General features: G+C 39.6%; 2 protein-coding genes across 2 annotated transcripts; one reads left to right on the top strand and one right to left on the bottom strand.

The window, feature by feature from the left end:
* Positions 1 to 8,783: 8,783 nt before the first annotated feature.
* On the bottom strand, positions 8,784 to 10,544 carry LOC133527761 (RCC1 domain-containing protein 1). The gene is made up of 2 exons (XM_061864926.1): positions 9,586 to 10,544; positions 8,784 to 9,338 (listed from the first exon to the last, which is right to left on the bottom strand). The coding sequence occupies exons 1-2, from the start codon at positions 10,182 to 10,184 to the stop codon at positions 8,843 to 8,845; spliced, it is 1,095 nt and encodes a 364-aa protein (XP_061720910.1). The 5' UTR covers positions 10,185 to 10,544; the 3' UTR covers positions 8,784 to 8,842.
* A 3,227-nt stretch (positions 10,545 to 13,771) lies between these two features.
* On the top strand, positions 13,772 to 19,249 carry LOC133527667 (protein arginine N-methyltransferase 9-like). Its single transcript, XM_061864777.1, has one exon. The coding sequence runs from the start codon at positions 17,046 to 17,048 to the stop codon at positions 19,233 to 19,235; it is 2,190 nt and encodes a 729-aa protein (XP_061720761.1). The 5' UTR covers positions 13,772 to 17,045; the 3' UTR covers positions 19,236 to 19,249.
* Positions 19,250 to 21,746: the final 2,497 nt, after the last annotated feature.

The raw sequence follows: 21,746 nt of genomic DNA, 5'->3' as shown, positions 1-21,746 counted from the left end.
TTTGGCTTCTTAGTGTCGACGGTGGCGGCGTAGGCGCGCTCGGGCTTCTTTCTTGCGGTCCTTATTTCTTTCTTTCTTCATCATTCTCCATTCTCCATCATGCTTTCAGTCGGAGCGTAAGGCGTGCATTTGTCGGCTTCGTTGTTCAGAAAGTCGGCAATTTTCTTGAGCTCGGGGGTGTCCTCTCTTGTAGCCGCGTAGTCGTACCACTTGTTGCGGAGTATTGGCGTTAGTTTATCGACCATCGACCGTAGTAGCTACGGGTTGTAGAGGTACTGTGGTTTCTTCAATATCTCGATAGTCGTGACAGGACAGTGTTGGCGATCGGGCTGGCAAATCAAATATGCACAGATCGCGTGGGCTGTCTGTAAGGCGCGGCAGTCCTTTCATCTTCTCTAGCTCGTTGACGAGTAGTGCGTCGGGCCTTCCGTATCTTCTTTCTAGTGCTTTGATAAGGTCATCTGGATGTGGCTGGCTGATGAGGAGGGCGCTGACGGCCTCCAGGGCGACACCCTTGAGACTTCTTCTTATACGGGCGACGTTTTCACTCACAGAGAAGTTGGGCGCGGACTCGTTGTACGCGGCTTTGAATTATAGCCACTTTATTTATTTTTTATTTTTATTTTATTGGTATTCAGGATAACAACAGCCGTAGATATAACTAAACATATAAATGCTTACATAAAAGAAGGCCAATGACAGTCATCCATTAAATTGCAATATGTAACAAAGTAAAATAACAAAAAAATTTAAAACGACGAAAATGTACAATATACACACAAATGCTCGAAACCTTAAAAATAAATACCGGTCGTAAAATATGTACTTAATGAATAATCGAGTTTAATTTACTTTTGGCAAAAGACCATAAAATTTGCATTAGTTACAAGTCAGTCATCAACAGGAATTACACAAAATATGCCCAAATAAATACCTGAACATAGTATTTGAACTGAATTTTTATTAATGGTAGAATTTGGTAGTAAGAAAAAAAAAATTCAATATTTAGACAGAAACTCCTTAAAAAAAAAAAAAAAAAAACCTCTAACAAATTGCATTGCATTTCCCTAGTACCCATCCAACCCATAGCTTGAAGAAGTTATGATATACCTACTTAGATAATATTATTATAAGATTTGTACTTATTTTCTTATTTTACGAACGAATTAGAACAAGTGGCAAAAATAATACAAAACTGATTTTATATTAATTTTCGTTATCTCTGAGCAAAACGGAATATATGTCTTTTTTAAATTTATACTTAGTCCCTACAAAAGGATCGGCAGAGCAGCATTAATTCGGTGTTATACAAATGTGGGATCCGTGATAAGACGGCGTTAGAACCATAGTTAGTGGAGTGGAAGGGAACATGAAACAGAGTTGTGTGTCGAGTTCGACGTCTTGCAACTCACTTGTTGCACAGACCGCTGAATGTCGGCAGGTCCGGTATGTATTTCTTGTAGGACTTGCTGGCTTGAATGGCTTACGCACATGTTTAGGGCGCGCGCGGCGGGCTCGCGCGTTTCTTCGTGGACGTGCTCTTCTATCGCTGTTACTCTTTCTGGTCGGCGATTGAACCAATCGGCAATACGTTGTGGGGCGAGATCTTCCTCTTCGGACTCTTCTTTCGATGACGCGACGTCTATTCGTTCTTGTCGGATTCTTGCTAGCTCCGTTTGACTTGTATACGCTTCAGCTCTAGCTCGGCTAACCTCCCCTTGGCCTCTAACTCGGCGAGGAGTCTCTTGCTGGAGGCCTTGGATCGGTGTGACCGAGCGGGTCTCGTTGTCTTCTTGTTGGTAGGGGGCGGCATTAGTTCGGTGGCGTTGCGCTCGATGACTGTGGCGTGGCTTTGATTCCGGACGTGTCTGCGGGGGCTCCGACGTTGTTGGTGTCGGTCACGGCCTCTGGTGTGGCGCGCGTTTTCCTTGTTGTCCCCGTACCCGACGTGGCGTCCGTGCCCGTCGTGTTGCTTGTGCCTGTCGTCATGCCCGTGCCCGACGTAGTGCTCGTACCGGACGTAGTGCCCGTACCGCACGTGGTGCCCGTACCGGATGTAGTGCCAGTCTGGTCGGTGGTGCGTGTTTCTTCCGAATTCGGGATCTTCGAGGTGCTGTCCGAGGAATGTTCCTCCTCTTCTTTGCCGTGGTTGCTTCTTGTTACTACCATCTTTCTGTTTTCTTGCTTCAGAGATCCGGCTTCGACGAGGACCAAATAACTATTTTCATGCGGTTGAAGAAAGGGTTCTGCGACGACGTAGGGGTGTGGACTGTAGGTAGGTTGGCATAGGTGGCAGGATGTAGAAAAGAAACTCCCAGGCCACTTGAAGAGGCAGGAGGGTCGAGGTCGGAGAGGTCTTCTTGTTCGGAGAGATGTTGCTCACGTGGCTGCTCGATCGGTAATGGCTCGTCGGTACTCGTATTTCTTCCACACCCCTTTTGTGGGGGGAGTGAGTCGTCCTGGGGAGCTGGCGCTGTCGACGGTTGTCCGGGGGGCGTGCGTGGAGTGGCGCGATGCCCTGTAGGTGAAGGTGTCGCGAATGGTCAGCGCGCTCGAACATTTTGCTCGATAGTTGGCTAATGAAGGCGTCCAGGCTCTGCCATTTCAGCCCGCGCTGGATGTCTATATTGCGCACGAAGCGGGGGGCGTTGACTATAGTGCGGAGAGACGCATTCTCCTGCGCAAGCAGTCTCTTTTTATTCGTCTCAGCCGTTATGGCGTACCAGGCAAGAGCTGCGTACGTCAGGCAGGACCGTGTGTAAGTCTTGTATATCCAGCTTCGTGCGGCAGGGGAGGCTGCTGCAGAGCACTGGACGGAGCAGGGTGCGTGCTGTTTGCACGCGCCGAACCACTTCATCGACGTGCGGCTTCATTGTTAGCCGCCGGTCAAGAGTCACTCCAAGGTACTTGACCTGCGGCATCCAAGGTACAGCTTGTCTGAGTAGGCGAAGAGGCGGGGAGGCTTATTGGTAAAGCCGGTGAGCAGCGCCTGGGTCTTGCCGACGTTCACCGACATCCTCCACCTGGAGAGCCAGTCGGGGAGGGCGTCAAAGGACCTCTGGAGTTTCTTTGCGGCGTGCGTAGGGTTCATGAACGGGGCGAAGAGGGCTGCTTCGTCCGCGTAGAGGCCCAGCTTGACGTCTCCTACGACTGGGATGTCGTCGGTGTATAGAGCGTAGCAGGCTGGAGATAGGACGCTTCCCTGTGGTACGCCCGCGTGGATCAGGCGCTCCCGGGAGACTGCATCCTCGACTGCGACTGCGAAGCGGCGCTCGGTCAGGAATGAGGCCACGACCTGGACGATGCGTCGGGGTGCTTGGGTCTTCGACAGTTTGTACACTAGCCCCTCGTGCCACACCCTGTCGAAGGCCTTTTCCATGTCTAAGCAGACGGCTGCGGTGTGCTCCTTCTTGTTTAGTGCCGCCGCCATAAAGTGGAGCACTCTAGTTAACTGCAGCGTCGTGGAGTGCCCGTCGCGAAACCCTAACTGTTCCGGCCTTGGCTCGACGTAGGGCTGGAGCCGTCCCAACAGAAGCTGCTCGAACACCTTGGAGAGGGTGCTGAGCAAGGTAATCGGCCTGTAGCTCTCCGGTCTTCCTCTGTCCTTGCCTGGTTTGGGTAGCATAATCACCCGACCAAGTTTCCAGGCTGTCGGGTAGTGTCCCGAGCGCATGACCTTGAACAGGCGAGTCACGGCCACTATGGAGCGTAGTGGCAGGTGAAGGTGACTTAGCGCTGCGTTCGGGATCGAGTCGGGGCCCGGGGCTTTCCTTGGCTTGCAGCGCCGGAGGACTCGCTGCACTTGGCCGGGTGAGAAGAAGACCGGATCTTCTTCTGTCTCCAGCGGTCGCTCGAAGTACCTCTCCAGGTGTTGTTCGACTTCGTGTTGGTGGTCGTGGTCTCGAGTTAGGTTGGGCCGGAACTGGATTCCCAAGTACTCAGCAAAGATCTCCGCCCTGTCTTCTGCCTAGTACTTGGGATGTCCCGTCGCGTGTTTGAGCGGGCGAGTCGACTGGCTCGGTACGGCGACGCGCGCGCCTTTAATTAGGCCTATATTTAAGCGCCTCGTCCCCGTCCCCCGCACCGCGCACCTCTCCGGCCCCGCCCTCTTAGGCGATTTTATTAAACTTTTCCAACTATTTACAGGTTTTTTACTTATTTATTCCTACTTATTTTATTAATCTTATTCTAATTGGAATCTATTTTTAACCGACTTCAAGATTTCAAAAGAGGAGGTTATCAATTCGGTTGTATGTTTTTTTTTATGTTTGTTACTCCATAACTCCGTCATTTCTGAACCGATTTTTAAAATTATTTTTTTGTTTGAATTTATATATATACAGATTGGTCCCGTTTTAGTCAAAACTCAGTTCTGATGATGGGATCCATGAGGAATCGAGGGAACTCTTCAAATATGAAAGGCAAACATATAGTGATTTTTGAATTTTCTGTAACAAATCAAGCATTTACATTTAAAAATTGCTGATGATGATCAGAATGGAACCCTTCAACAACGCATAGTACACGTTTGGCGATTTGTCCTCTTCAATGTGTTTGTTAAGCAAATTAGATTTTCAAGACAAATTTTTGTCAAGTTCGAGTTCTGACGATGGGGTCCATGAGGAATCGAGTGAACTCTTCAAATATGAAAGGCATACATATAGTGATTTTTTTTTTTAACAAATCATGCATTTACATCTTAAAAAAGTAACATTTGATGAAGTGGAACTGCTGATGATAATCAGAATGGAACGCTTCAACGACGCATAGTACACGTTTGGCGATTTGTCCTCTTCGCTGTGTTTGTTAAGCAAAGATTTTCAAGACAAATTTTTGTCAAGTTCGAGTTCTGACAATGGGGTCCACGAGGACTTGAGGGAACTCCTCAAATGTTAGAGGCATATATATAGTTAAAATAAACTCAATTTGTAATAAATATATGCATGTATTATATATACTTTTCTTTACAATAAAAAATTAATGACATAAGTGATATTCTTATTTAAATGTTCTAAAATACCAAAGAGTAGAAAGGAGGTTGGGTCATTACAATAGTGATCTTAGTATTTTCATTAACAAATCAAGTATTTACATTTGTAGAAGTGACATTTGATGAAGTGGAACTGCTGATGATGAACAGAACGGAACTCTTCAATGATGCATAGTTCACGTTTGGCAAGTTGTTCTCTTTGGCAAGCAGTTAGCAGGTTTTCAAGGCACATTTTTATATTTCTATCCTATTTAGTTTTTTTAATAATTATCTGGTGCTTTATTTCATGCATGGTGTGAAATAATTTAAGTTAAATATACAGTCGAATACCCTATTGCGGGTATCTTACCAGTCAACCATAGGGCAAATCTGAAATGTGTCAAGGTGGGTGCAGTGGCAAAAAAAACACGTTACCTCCTTTTCTACATAATTAGGCGTACGACGCTGTCTTTTTAATTTCCTTGTATGAAATCTAAAATCAACAATAATCGTTCTTTCACCGATCTCCCTCATTGAAGTCGGTTTTTTTTTCTTAAAAATTATTTATGATACCGTGTAAGCACTTTTTTAAATAACATACCATGGTATTGTTAGCTCTTGCTTTGGGATTGCTTGCAAGCACCAAGCACCTGATTGATCCACTAAAACAAGGATTTCGCAGGGAAAGTAGATTTTGAATCCGCAATCGTCGTAGTTGGGTTCCTATACCACACTTGTAGTACTCACTAAACTCACAGCTGTCACTATATCTAAGCATAGATAACACTACAATACCTACGCGCGTAATCCGATTTTGGTAAAGCAAAAGAAGTAGAGTCTGGCTAACCAAATATTGTTGACAGATATTTCATTGTTGTATCACCAATTGTCTATGATTTTAAAAAAAGCTAAAAGTCTGTTGTCAATTTATGTAATTCATTTAAATTGTTCGCGGTTTATAAGGGATTTATTTCAGTTTATTTTAAATAATATTAATAATGACTATACCGAGTGAGGTCCGCAAACTATTATTTAACCTCGTAAATAATTACGACAATGTGCGAAGTCGACGTGAAGCGTTGTATAACGAAAAACTGCAATGTTTACAAGTCCTAAACAATTTAGTAGGTTGGTGCTCTATTAATATTTTGATACTTTTGCCTATAACTTTGATTAAGAACGTGAATTTCTCAATACCTGAATCTCATGAACAGAACAAGTGTGTAAAGAAACGGATAAACTAGAAGTTCTGGAAAATATCAATAAAATCAAAACATTGGAACGTAACGAGTTACTGAAAACTAATATTTAGAAGAAATCTGTGGAGTGACTGGTCAGTACTAATTTGATATAAATATATAAAAATATCTTGGCGAAACATGTCTATAGATATATGTATGTCTTTGTACTTTACATAGTGCACCTCAACGTATATTTAACTCATTTCCTTAGGTACCTTACGTGTGCACAGTTAATCAAAAATATTTTCTAGTATCAAAACTATAATTCCTACTACACAAAGTGTGACCAACCCAAGATTTTTTTAATTTCCCGCCAAAAATGTGTGTAATATTTCAATAGCCAGACTCTATTATGGTTTTTGTTTACAGTTATATGGGCAAAATTTGTTCAATGACGTGTTATTTTGCTACAATAAAGACGTTTCGAATAACACCATATTTGTCAAATAATAATTAGTACATGGTACTAAATGTAATTAATAATAATTATTATTAGGTATTATTCATTATTAGGTAGGTAGAAATAGGTAGTCTCTCTGTCTAAAAATAGACAGAGATAGGAGCGAGAGAGAGAGAGAGAGAGAGGATTAGAGCCAGCGTAGCTTTATTCGACGTTCATAAAGGCTTATTTATTGTTATTACAAGTACTTGTCTACATGAAAATATTTTTTTGTCAATAATGAAATTTGATATAAGCTTTTATCGCTGACTGTGCTTTTATTTCCACAAGCTACTATAAATATCCATCGAGAGAAGTTGCGTTGTTTTATCAGAGGTCTAATGACCACCTCCTGTCTCCATCATTACATCAGCTCGATTATCTTAGAAGTTTTCTGGAAGCAGATGAACACACATACATATGTATATATCCACATACATACTGCTTTTGCTTTGCTGTAGTCGGGTAAAATATAAAAAGATACTTACTTCGTTCGTTAAGTCATCTCCGCGAACTCACAATGATCTTAAGTGCCATAGACGTTAAAGGCGCCTTAAGCTTTTGAGCCCATCATCGCTATATTTAACAATTTCCAAAAAACGAAACAACATAGAAGTTCTATCTAACTATCAAACCTGTTCACAAAATTTCACCAGAGTCTGTAACACCTTCGCAGCGGCAATTAGTGGAACTCGTCACTTAATTTTTTTTTTCTTAAGTCCGACTTACCCTTGACTGACAGATTTCTAATAGGTTTTCCTGTAATCTTTATAATGTTTATATAGATAAAGAACTATTTCGTGTATTTATTTCAAAATGTTAACCCAGCAGTTTCGTAAATAAAAGGGGGGGGGGGGATGGTCTCTTCTTGAATAACTTCGAAACTAATTATTTGAAATTTTTTAAAAACTTATATTTGAAATTCTCACAATAAGCCATTTTATTTGATATATAACACGAAAGTGGCCCCTCCCTATGTTTAGAATTCATCTATGTTAGTTACATGTCCGTTTTCGGATCACAGATTTACATACGTGTCCTAAATTTCAACTAATTTGGTCCAGTAGTTTCGGAGGAACGTGCTCAAATTGTACATTACAAAACCTATTTATCGTTTTTCGTAGTGAAAAAAAATATGCAGGAAAATGTGAAAAAAATAGGATTCTTAAGATTGCTTTAGATCCAGACCTTGAAACTTGATACGTAAAGCGCCGAAAGTTTTAGTGACATGACAGTTAGACCAGACAGGAACAAGTCTTACAGACTAATGCATCATGCATAAGAAAAACTTAGCACTAAAAATGGAAAAAGACATTTATCTAAATAAAAAAAGTAAAACCGACTTCAAAAAGGATCAAATACTAACTGAAACGTCTGGGTCGGTACCAAGCCGACAAATCTAATGCCAACCCTGGTGTAGTTTAATAAGAAAGAATGAACCATTATATTTATTTATATTAAGACCAACCAACCAACCAGAACTAACAGCTTTAAACTTACAAGATTAATACAGAAAGCCAATTAACCAGTATTGTAACTATTCAGCTTGACACCGACTTCAAACGTTTCAGTTGCTAGTGCATATAAAATGGGATATTTTATTTTATCCGTTTGGAAGACGGTTTTTACTTTATTAATATTATTTTTTTAAGAATTCAAGATGGCGGCCAAGCTCTTTCTTTAAAACGTCGTCATGACATGATACTCATTTCCTCGCTTTTCTTGGGTGCAGAGACTGCAGAATTTGAAATGACTATTTTGAAAAACAAGATGGTGGATGTCCTGTGTCTGATGGTATATTATGAAGCGTTTGACATGTCACTGATATTATGTGTACCTTTTCGTAAAAGATTTCGGGGTGCAGATCTTGTTACACTCTCATTTTAACACAACTAGCTAGATTTCTACAAGACGAATTTACATACAAAACTTGTTTTTGCTCTATTTCGTTTGTTTTATGAACTGGAGCTATATGTATAAACTAATCACATAACTAGATACATTTCATGTCATTACAATCCAACACATAGTTTTAAAATGAGAACAATTTGTATGGGAAGGTGAAATTTGGGCGAGCTTGCTGGCTGGGGACCGTAAATCAAAATAATGAGACACCATGGAATTAAAGACATAATACCTTGATATTGTATAATTAGATACATCTTAATAACTTATGAATACAAATACATACAATTAGTAAATAACAGTAACCCAAGGCCCACATTTTATCAAGCAATTTTCTAAACCCTGATATGCCTTTTGGAAAAAATGTTCATGTTTTGTGATTTCCTTGTCAAATCCTAATTGTCCATATTTATTACAGCCTGCTGTCCACACAGTATTGTCTTCTAATATTATTGCAGAGTGTAGATTGCCACATGATATGTATTTTACATTTTTGTCATATATATCACCATTTTCATCAAAGATGTCAACTAATGTGGGCTGACTGTAGCTGTTGAGGCCACTTTGGTGAACTTTTAGATGGTCATTGTCAGCTGGCTCTGTCTCTTTTATTCCTAACTGTCCAGTTTCATTCCATCCCCAAGCATATAGATCTCCTGATTCACTTAAGGCTAAGGAGTGCCAACCTCCAGCACTTATCTTTGTTATGTTAATACCACTGAGAGCTTCTACTTCTTTGGGAGAGTCAATACTGTTAAGATCTCCATGACCAAGCTGTAGCCTCCTAAAAAAAACTGCATTTAAAAAAGGGGTACTACAAATATGCAGACAATATGTAGTGCAAAGACAGAAAGAGAAACCATTGTTTTAGGAACAGGCCACTTTCACATACATCAAAATAAATTTGTACATCTTTGAAGGCAGACCAGACTATGTGCAACCCTTGCATGTTTATTTTTATCTGTTTGTGACTTGTGACCATATGTGCTTAAATGATCTAAAATACTAAATATACCAAAGAAGTATTTCACCTTCCATTTCCCCATGAATATACTCTGCCTTTATCGGTAAGCAGAAGATAGTGCTCATATCCACATTGAACATCACAAACTTTGCCTATGCAGTTGAAGACATCTATGGGTCCCGGCAGTAGTCCAGTATAAACAGTTCCTCCTGCTGTTAAACTTATTAAATTAAAGTTTGAACTACAAACTTTAACAATAGCATCATCTTCTTTCAACCGTTTAATGGTACTTGGAATTTCTGTCTTCATATTTATTTTCGTGACATTATCTGTATCTTCTAAATTGATCACCCACATTATATGTAACTCTTTCTCAAACAAAAATAAACTGTAGTCATTTCCACAGAACAAAAATTTGTTGTTCACAACTTTTATAGGTAAAGTTAGCATAATTAACTTTTTATTATTTCCATTAAATGATCCAGCTAAGTAAACTTTATTTTTGTCTTGAAACAAATTATAGGACCAGCAGATATGAATTAATTTAAATTCTGTTCTATCAATATCATCATCACGGTCTTTTATGGATACATGTTGAAATGCATCTAACACAGGAATCGCATCAAACCACTGGCCATGTAAATTTGCCCCACTTACCATATACATAGTTATATACTGTAGCTTAAAATGAAGTAAAGAAAAGCAGTAGGTAGCTACATGGTAGCTAAATAAATGATTAAGATTATAGAAAAAGGTTTGTTATAAAGCGAAATGACTCAAATGACAGTTCTTGCCAAAGAGCATATAATCACTACGTTTTAAGAGACGGGACTTCCATACTAGCGAGTGGACTCAGTTTGTTTCGCAAATCATTACCAAAATCTACGACAAAGAACTGTCAAGGAACCATAATACCAACATAACCGATTTAAATAGTGTAGTACGCTACACGCTTGCGATTCTTATCGATATCGATAAAATGGGGAGGGTTGAAACATAGGCTCCTGTACTCGAAATCAGGTTAGCATCGAGTCCACATCTAAGTTGTATGTTATATAGAGGATAGTTCTTTGAGTGGACTAATATCTGGTCGGGCTTAATGTGGACCCGAATTATTTTAATGCAGTTTTTAAGTCGTGTTTTTTTTTTATTTAAAGCTTTATTTTCAAAATGTTCTGCACATACATGTTTCAATAAATGTTACTTTTCTATGGGAAGATGTATCGTCAGGTCTTCGTTCCCAACAAATTTGACCCACTGCCTGCATCTGAAAACATACAGCCTTGGACAAACATGACTTTATCTACAGTTTATATTCCAAGTATTTGCTAATGAGATGATCAACTGATTATTTAGCGCTAATATGCATCTATAAATCATGTTTTTCGGCATCCAGTTATCAACAACCCTTTATCAATGCTCTAACTTGTTATGTATTTATATGTCTGTTAATCATGAGAACCGGTCTGGCCTACTGGGCAGTAACCCTGCCTATGAAGCCGATGGTACCAGGTTCAAATCCTGGTACGGGCATTTATTTGTGTGATGCGTATTTGTTCCTGAGTCATGTGTGTTTTCTATGTATTTATACGTATATATCGTTGCCTAAGTACCCACAACACATCTTATTGAGCTTCCTATGGGATTAAATCAATTTGTGTAGTAATGTCGTATAATATTTTAAAAGAGAGATTAATTTACTTACATTTCAGATTAATATATTAAATAATTACTAGATTAAAAAAAATATGTTAAATAATGACCATTAATGCATAGATGATAGATAATTTTCCACTGAAAATCTTCGACGAAATAATTTTGTCATATTGGATGCAAGTTCTCAGGAAATTTCACATATTTTATTTAATTACTTACACTGATATACAAATAAACATACAATTATCGATAGTTTTAGTACATCCCTAGTTCACAACTAAAAAAAATATAAAATATGAAATTTTCGATGTGTTTAAAGCCTGCTGCACCAAAATAAGGTCAAAAGTATCTAAAGCAATACGTACCGGTCTTTATCCAAGGGAAATTTCGCCAAAAAATCCCTTTGTTCGTGATTTTCTCGAGTGGCTCGCTTGCCACATATTTCACACTTAGTAAACCATTTTCTCGGTGGCATTATAACAAAGTCGCTCTTTACTCTGATCACGGTTCACTATTTTCGATATTTTCACTAAATAATAAAGAAATTGCACGAAATACCCGAAACATTGAAGCCTTCATAACATCATAACAAACAAAACAATTAGGCTGACAGTTGACTTGATGTAAACTTGACATAATAAATAGCACTGACGTTTTATTTTTCTTCGTTGGCAAATATTTGCGAAACAAGTTCCATACAAAACTTATTTTGTTCCTAGTTGCGTCAGCCTGGTTCTTGCTTTTGGGATTGAGATGTATCCAAAGAGTAAAGTAAGTATATAGATAAAGAGAGCCCTCTTGAAACATTTTGTGGAAACTCATTTGAAAGCACCATCTCTGATTTTATTCTGAAACTAAGTATATATGTGTGCGTGGACAACTGTATATGCATCCGTACGTGTACTGTCATCCTACAAATATTCTAGGATAGGTCTACTTGGTCGATAACAAAAATATTTTATTTTAATACAGTTGCTCAAAAAGTGCTACTTTACGTAGCTCTTTAGCGGGCGGAAAGTTGGATTTCGCGAACTAGTGCTTTTTACTTTTCCACCTGTTCCAATTCATGACTACTTATTGATGAGTGTTAATGTTAGTTTACTTTAAAAGTCGTAATCAACATAAAAGCCTACTGCTAATGTAAGAATAATAAATATATGCATATTTCATATTTTATTACTTACCTCTTTATCATCATAACACGTTTATTTTTTAATATTGAATGTTGAAAAACTCTTAATAAGTTGTCTGAATGGAACGGAATAGCTGCTGAAACGCCTGTCAATGCAGAGGCGTTTTTTCTTACTGCAAGAATGTTTTATGTTTCCAAAGGCAACATTCAATTTTTTTTAATACAATATAAATATACGATACACAAATAATCGTAAATAACGATACTTAGGTAATAATAGTATAATATTTTATATTTACAATTGTTTCTGTCTTATAGAACATGCATAAAAAAAGTATTTGTTGTTTTCTTATTTTTTCGCAACTGTATTAAAAAACGTCGTTCGGTACAAGTGCGGAAATGTCATTCTTCACTCGTCCCAAGTCTTGCCAGATATCTCGGTACTTGTGAAGTAATGACATTGTTTCCGCACTAGCATCGAAATGTATTATTATTGGTTACAAGAAATCAAACAAAAAATACTTGCAAACCTCCCAAGTGGATCCCACACTCGTGCGCGAAGCCGCGAACGCGAGTGTGGAGGGCCCTCGCGTCGATTTCGCAGATTGTTCAGGCCTTCGCGCCTTATTCCCCGTTTTTTGTCGGTAATTGCCCCGCGTCAAAGGAACTTGCAAGACTCCACACTCGCAATCACTTCGCGCCGCGATTCGCTCACGAGTCGGTTAATTTGTTAAACTGTCATAACCTTTTATGGCGGCTACTTGGTTATATTGGGTGCGAACTTGATGAACCAAAAATCAATTTGACAGTTCCCAGTTTGAATCAGTGCCTTGCCGCAAACTAAATATCATATACATCATAACATAATATCATCCATTCCTAACATTACACTCTTCGATCGTCCCATTCCATGGTGAGATGAGGCCAGATACCTCGGGGTTGTTCTAGATAAACGGTTAAACTTCCACCGACATATTAGGACAGTATACGCGATCGTGCAGCTTATTATGTATGCAGACTTCATTGCCTTCTAAATAAGAATAAGAATAATAATTATTTATTGTCACAAACATACAAGAATACAAAGACGTTAAAAGAAAAACAAACAAGTAGACACGTTGAATAGAAGAGCAGCAACAATAAAATTAACATAATTTCTTAAGTCTATCCAAATTATGCAAACAATAGTGTGACAAAAGGGATGGACTCAGCATTTGCTGTGTTAGCAAGCATTTGCAGACTGGCTGTCACAGCGCTGGTTTTCAGTTCACCCCTAATTATAAGTAAATATTAAAATATATAGTATTTTAAAATTTATTAACAACTAAATCTAAGTTGACTTAGCAAGGGTAAGGCATGAAAAGAAAAAAAAAAGACTATTAGCTAGGGCAAGACATGAAAAAAAAGGTACTGTTCATTAAGTGTTTCAGAGGTGCTTAAGTATTCTTCTGTTTATAGTTTATATATATATTGATTTCAGTTTAGTTTTAAAAGTATTTTGGGACACATTATTTCTAAGAGGTGGTGGCAGATCGTTCCAGATTTTGGCTGCTGAGAATTTAAAGCTCCCTCTATACCCAACAGTTTTGTGGTGCGGTAAGGATATTTTATTTTGTATTTTACTGCGTGTATTCACATGATGCTCATCCTTTAACCAGTTAATTTTTTCATAAAGGTAGTCGGGTTTCTTGGTTGTTACAGTTTTTTGTATGACAGGATAAGTGCAATACTCTTCGGCCCGCCATTTTAAGTATACAGTTCTTATTAAGATATGGTGAGATGTGGGCTCTTTTTGGCACCGAGTAGCAGAATCGCATGCACGCGTTCTGTACTCTTTGTATAGCTTGGGCAGTTTTGGCAAATATTCTTGGCCCGTAGACTGCATCACAGTAATTGAACTGTGACAGGACAAGTGATTCCACCAGCATTAACCTGACTGGCTCAGTTAAATGGTTCCTTACGCCATACAAAATTTTCAGTCTGTAGAACGCATTTCTGATTTTTACATTGATGTGCTCGATGTAACGCAATTCCTCGTCAACTACAAGGCCCAAATTTTTCGCTGAGTGTACTTTTTCAACCACCTGTCCGTTGATCATTATATTAGGTTTATGGCTTGCTACACGATCACACTGATTTTTAGTTCCTAAGACTAAAAATTTGGATTTTGTTGGGTTAAGAACTAAGTTGTTATTAACTGCCCACTGAGATATAATATCTAAATCTTCGTTAATTTGTTCCACTGCCTGGCCGGTCTCTTGTGGATCAAACGATAGGTAAACTTGCGTATCATCTGCATATAAATGAATAGAACAATGCTTTAGTCTATTACTGAGATCAGCTGTAAAAAGTGTAAAAAGAATTGGACTTAGAATGGACCCTTGCGGCGTTCCTTTGTTTACAGGTTTTACCGAGGATCGTACTTCTTGGCCCTCTTCATTTTCGGTTAGGACATACTGTTCTCTATTTGACAGGTACGAATAAAACCATTTTCGTGCCGAAAACGAAATCCCATAATAAGACATTTTAGCCAACAAAAGATCTTTATTGATGCAATCAAAGGCTCTTGAGAAATCTAACAATACTAAAATACTACTTTTTCCTTCATCCGATGCTAATAATATATCATCTGTGACTTTCGCGAGAGCCGTTGTGGTACTGTGTCCGCTTCGAACAAGAGCAAGTTGCCGATTCGTAATAAGCTGCACATCTATTACAAAGTGTATATCCGTACAGTTTTTTCATATGCCTCGGTCGCCTTCGCCCAGGCCACTCCCCGTCGCAAAGAGCCTACAGGTACTCCAAAACAAATTCTTGCGGAAGCTGGGTGGGGCGCCGTGGTATGTGAGAAATAATAATTTGCACAAGGACTTGAGACTAACAACTGTAGCTCAACACTTTAAAGTGTTGAGTAGACGCTACTTTGATAAATCATCCAATCACGTCATCGATCTGATAAGTCATGCCTCGAAATACACTTGTGCGTCGTCCGAGGCATGTCCTATTAGATCCCAATGATCGGACAACTATAAATCAACAACGAGAGGCAGAAATTGACAAAGGCAGGTTTGTGGCGAGTAGTAGGGATACTTCCCCTATTATTCGCTACAAGCCTAACCTTCGCAGACCTGTGGGGTATTACTCCCGCCGCCCTCACTGGGAAAGGAACAGGCTCTGCAGGAGTTGACTACTATTTATTACTAGCTACTCAAAAATACAATCTGTAAATAGCATTATGTTTTGCTCCTTTTCGTCTTCGGTGGTAACGTGGCCTTTTCGACCGCGACACCAATCTTGTCATAAAAAAGGCAGTCACTGGTCACTTAATAATAATATAATATAGTAGGCGTAGGAATGTGACGACCCCATCGCCCGCTGGTTTTACCAGTGCAATCAGTCAACGCAGGGCAGCTTGTGGCAAGCTGTTGGGGAGTAGCGACCTCACGTACCCGAGTGCTCCTGGGGAGTTCTGTTAGCCGCAAGGAGGGTGGGTGGGACAGGATTCTCTGCCTCTGGCTTGCCTTAGCCGGCCGGCCAGAGTGGAGTCGTTAGAGCTATAAGCTCCAGGGGTGGAAGTGAAAAATTGCATAAGACGCGAGTTGGCACAGTGGCTGCTCGCAGCCACTGGGTAGAAAGCGGCGTAAACCTCTCGACACCCCTGAGCCGCTCACACCGGTGTTGCCCTTGAGCCATCCTAGATGTCGCTTTTTGTGGGGGCCAATCTTGTGGGGGAGAGTCACCGTCTGCCGGAAATAAAATTGAATACCGTTTTATTAGGCAGGCGTCCGGTTTTTTATCCCATAGCCCAGTATTTAGTCCATCGCTTTCACCCAATAGCCCAGTTCATTTTAGATTCCATCAACCCTCTAATAGTCCTTACACCCTAGCGGGTGCTGCCTCTGCGTGCGTCCCATGACACGGGCAAGGGCAACATCCACTAGGTGTACCCCTTACATTGTGACAAAAAACGGGGAATAAGGCGCGAAGGCGTGAACAATCTGCGAAATCGACGCGAGGTTCCTCCAGCTCCACATTCGCGTTCGCGTCTTCGCACCTTGATTCGCGCACGAGTGAGGAGGGCCCTTTGCATTATCGGGACACATCCTTGAGTGTGGCCTGGATGATGGAACCCTGATTACCCTGAACCATATTTTCCTGAATTGCCCCCGTCTTAATCATTCACATTTGTACTCGTCTCATTTTTCAAAAAATCCCTCTTCCGTCGCATATGCCCTCAGTTTTAACTCCTAATTTAATAATATTTTTTTTTTAATAAATTTCGAATCCTTTAAAATTTTATCAAAATTAAAAATTTAAAATTGTGACTATTCCGGGCTCCTTAATCTGATCAACACTTTCGTAATAAATTCCCAATCCCGTTTTATTAAAAAAAAATCTATACTATATTGACGTGATGCTGGCAAATGCCTCCGTGGCGATAGCAAAAAAAAAAACCTATTTGCTGTGCTTGGACTGCTTGGTGTGCTATTATGTAATTATGTATTCACCGTTATAACCTCAATTTGCGCGTCTATTTTTATTACAGTTTACATCTTAATAATAACACTGCGATATTATTTACTCGTGTGAAAATTAGAGTTATGCACAGACTTATAAGTTTATATCTCCATGGAGTTATGATTATGACTATTTATGACTGACGAAATGACTGTCATTCAACAGTACTGCTGTCAGTCTTGTTTATTTTTGTTGGATTAAGTGAGAAGAAAATAGCGAACATGGGAGATATTGCAAGATCCTACATTATCATGTCCAGGGAACTATCATCTTATGGTCGTTATGACAAGGCCTTGAAACTTTACGCTCTGACATTTAATAGATATCCCAGTATCAAAACCATGTTCGAGTCAGAATTTCGGATTGTACTTAAAAGGGTAAATGAAACATTAGCCAGCTTTGGTAAACTTGACGAAGTATTTGCAAATTTTGGCATTGCCTTGAATATTTTTCCTGAAAATATTCATCTCCTTAACGACATTGGCAAATTCTTGTATAAATTTGAATATTACACTGTGGCATGGTCTCATTTTCAGAATGCTTTAAAGATTGATGCTGGATTTGTTGATGCTGAAAGAAACCTTAATTCTGTTAAAAACCTAATGGTTGAAAGATGGCACTTTAGAATGCTAAATGATAAAATTCGGAATGAGGCATATCATGCAGCCATCTGGGAGACAGTTATACCCGCTCAGGACAGTGTACTTGATATCGGTACTGGATCTGGGCTGCTAGCCCTCTACGCCAATGAATGTTCTCCTTTAGCAATAACTGCCTGTGAAGGATCGGATGTTATGGCAAATCTTGCTAAAGTTATTATGAATGAAAATCAAGCCCAGGAAGTGGTAATAATCAATAAAATGTCTACAGATATGGACTCGGAGGAAATTGGAGGGAGAAGGTCTTTGTTAGTAACAGAGGTGTTTGACTCTGGATTGCTTGGGGAACATGTGCTACAATCCTTATCTCATGCCTGGGACAATCTCATTACCGATTCTGGAAAAGTCATTCCTCACAGTGCAGAATTCTTTGTAATGGGTGCCAAGTGTGACCATCTTTATATGAAATACCAATTGCGGCATTCAGCCAAATGTTTGTTGAAAATCCCAAAAATGGCAGTTCATACTTTGACATTTGGTGATACTTATGATTGCACAGATATGTCTGTATTTAAAGATGTTACATATATGACAGAAGCATGTTTGGTGTTAAAAATAGATTTTAATAATCCTGATGATATACAGCAAGTGCTCCAGCAACGAGAGCCTGTATTGGTGCCTCTGACTGCTACACAGACTGGTGAAATCAACATCATTGTTGGCTGGTTTAACTTGCACTTGACTAAGAACATTATGATTACTACAGATCCAAAATCAGAGAATAGAGCAAATGCTTGGCAACAAGCAGTCTTTTTGGATTTTGTTTCTCATCATCTTGAACAAAATGAAATCCTTGAAACCCAGTTCTTAATAAATGAAGGCAGAATGACTTTACTGTCTGATAACCTGGATCATGTTACAAGAGTTTCACCAGAAACACTCAGATTTTTGAATGATATAGAGTACACTAAGAAAATAAACGATTGTATTGCTATGGCCTGTGTTTATTTTGCACAGTTATTAGATATTTCACAGATTGATATTGTAGACTTGTGCCCCTTTCCTCTGTTTGGCTTGTTAATGTTGCAGCGTGGTGCAAGATCCTTGGTTTGTTCTGCCAAATCTGTAAGTGATAAAAGGTTTTTCAAGAAAGTATTTAAGGCGAACAAGATACCACAATCTAAAATAAAATTCTTACTGGAAAGTGAATTGACTATTGATTCTTTTGCCGAAGAAAAGTATCATGCAATATTTTGCAATTCTTTTGAACTTTGTGGTGACATAGATTTAAGCCGACAAGAATTAGCTTATCACCTTAAAGAAAATAATCTGCACCCTGCAGGTCTGTTCATACCGGCCACAGTGAAGCTGATGGGGCAGTTGGTGGACAGCCCCTGGCTGGATAGACAGAACAGAGTTTATGACGAAAATGTTAGTAATTATAAAATTGCAATGCATGTCAACAAGTTCCAAGTATCACAGAACTATTGTCTTGACTTGACAACTATGGATTTTACTGAACTGTCAGCTCCTATGATTTTAGCAACATTTACTAATACAATGGTGTCAGGTGTGGTCAATGTTCCTATTCTAAATGATGGCAACGCTAATGCAATATTGTGTTGGTACAGTATAGTGTTAGTTAAGGACATGGGAGAAATCCAAACGAACAGGAGTGACAGTTTCATAGATAGTATGGCATTTCTAGCAGACCCCAAATTATCTACAGTTCAAGGTGGGTCAGCTAATATTTTTCGATGTGTGGACTGTAATGGATCATTTAAACTGATGATTGATATAGATGTTACGTAAAATTTTTGAATTCATTGAAGTGTTTTTATTTATGTGTAGTGATACACAGTGAGTGACTAGAAGTAAATATTAAAATCGGAAAATAATTAGGTACCTTCTAAAAATATATTTTTCTCTTACATGTTTGGATAGTTAGTTATAATAATATTAATTCACGCAACGATGCATGTAATTATAGTAATATATACTAAAAGTTATACCCAGTGAACGGAAATAAAATATTGAACCATTCTGTCCGCCCAATTATAGCCCAACGTAAACTACCCTGAGGTGGGCGGCGCTTACAAACTACTCGATTGGCGAGTTCAGTTCGACCGAATTGACAGTCCGTGACGGATGGCTAAATCCTTGATCGATTTAACAACTGAAGTGGCTTTTAAGAGCTTACCCCTCTATCGATAACCTCGGCCAATGGTCATCCAATGGTCATATGTATTGTATGGACTAAACAGAGGTTCATCTGACATGGCTATTTGTACCTAGTTAGTTACTAAATTGTGGTACTGCAATAATCTTTATCTACATAAAATATACGAACGAAAGTTGAATAAACTATATATTAAAATGAAGTACACAAAACAGGAATTACATATGACAATATCATTCAAAATGGCCTCCTCTGGCCTTGACACAGGCCCTCAAATGACGAGGCATCATCAATAGCGCGGCACGCACGATTATCATGTCTAATTCCGTCACTGTCTTAACTATGGCCCGCTTGAGGGAGTCAAGATTTGTGTGGGGTTTAGTACAGGCTTTCTCCTCAATAACCTGCCATATGGCATAATCCAGGGGGTTAAGGTTTGGGCTGGAGCAATTCACAATGTCACAATAAACATTGTATCTCGAGTGTTCCTCAGTGTACGTTTAATAAAAATAGCTGCGTCTCTTCCCAAAATAAGTTACGCCCAATAATAAGTCCACCTTGGACCTTATTTTTAAATATCTCGCTTTAGGGAGAAGTACACTGGTTTCTATTGAAGGTATACTAGAGGAACAGTATAACCACATACATTTTGAGTGAAATAAAGCTAATTAAATAGGTCCACCCGCCATCCGGACGGCAGAATTGGCGGGTTTTTGTTAAATATCTTGTTTTAGGGAGAGGTACACTGGTTTCTATTAGTGGTACAATATGTTTATAAATATTTCGTTGAAATTCGCTCAGGTCCACCCGTCATCCTGACGCTCACCGAACGCGGCATCAATGAAAGTAAATAAAATGACTAATTAATGATTTTAATTATTATTTTCCATATGTACGTAATTTGGTCGGTACTGTCGGTGTATGGATTGAGCGGTCGCTCTATGAGGATTCCAGTGCTTGTGTGAGAGTAAACGGATCGTACACTGAGTGGTTTAGCATCGAAAAGGGTGTTAGGCAAGGATGTGTAGCGTCACCGTGGCTGTTTAATCTATTCATGGACAGTAGTATGCATGATTTGAGAAATGATGAATGTGGGCTGAGAATGAGTGGTTTACTCGTCAAATGTCTTCTTTACGCTGATGACCTGGTATCGCTGGCGTCATCGGGTGAAGAATGGCAGGAGATGGTAACTAGAATGCATAGATCTTTTGAAAGGAAAGGAATGAAAATAAATGTGAGCAAGACGAAAGTAATGGTATTTGAAAAGGGAGAAAGTATGACAAACTGTGAAGTTTTGATTGGTCAAGAAAGAGTTGAACAAGTGAAAGAGTTTGTGTATCTGGGAACCTTGTTCACTAGGGACGGTAAACATGATGAAGACATTGAAAGGAGAGTGAATGCTGGAAATCGTGTGAATGGGGCACTCAACGCTATTATGAGCAGCCAGAAGGTGTCGCAAAAAGCACGGTTGGCTGTGCATAGAGGGGTGTTGGTGCCTACACTTAAGTATGGTAGCGAAAGTTGGGTATGGCAGAAGAAACATCAGAGTCAAGTGAATGCAGTGGAAATGAAAGCGTTGAGAAGTGTGTGTGGTGTAAAATTACAAGATAGAAGTAGGAACAGTGTGATAAGGGAAGAGTGTGGACTGAACGAAGATGTAGTGACAAAAATTGAGAAAGGTATGTTGAGATGGTTTGGACACGTGGAAAGGATGAGTGAAAGAAGGTTAACAAAGAGAGTGTATAAGGGAGAAGTAGAAGAGGGAGCTGGAAGGGGTAGACCTCGGCGGACTTTCTCTGATCAAATCGGGGAAATCCTGAAAGAAAGGCCAGGTCAAGAGCACCCTAAACTGACGAGCGTGTATGAGGAATGTCATGAAAGTGAAGGAAGCGAAAGAGGTATGTCAGGATCGTAGCAAGTGGAAATCTATGGTCTCTGCCTACCCCTTCGGGAAATAGGCGTGATTATATGTATGTATGTACGTAATAAACGGCAGTAGTACAACATTTTCCATAGGAAAACAATAGCCAATTACATTCTAAGTGGCGCCGCTACAGAGTATGCTCTCCAGCGGCACCACTTCAGGGGCGGATTAAGAAGGCGCGGGGCCCCCTGGTTTGAAAAAAAAAAGATTAAGTGCGAGT

The sequence above is a fragment of the Cydia pomonella genome, chromosome 1, assembly GCF_033807575.1.
Source record: "Cydia pomonella isolate Wapato2018A chromosome 1, ilCydPomo1, whole genome shotgun sequence".
NCBI classification, from domain to species: Eukaryota; Metazoa; Arthropoda; class Insecta; order Lepidoptera; family Tortricidae; genus Cydia; species Cydia pomonella.
This window is presented reverse-complemented; position numbering and strand designations above follow the sequence as displayed.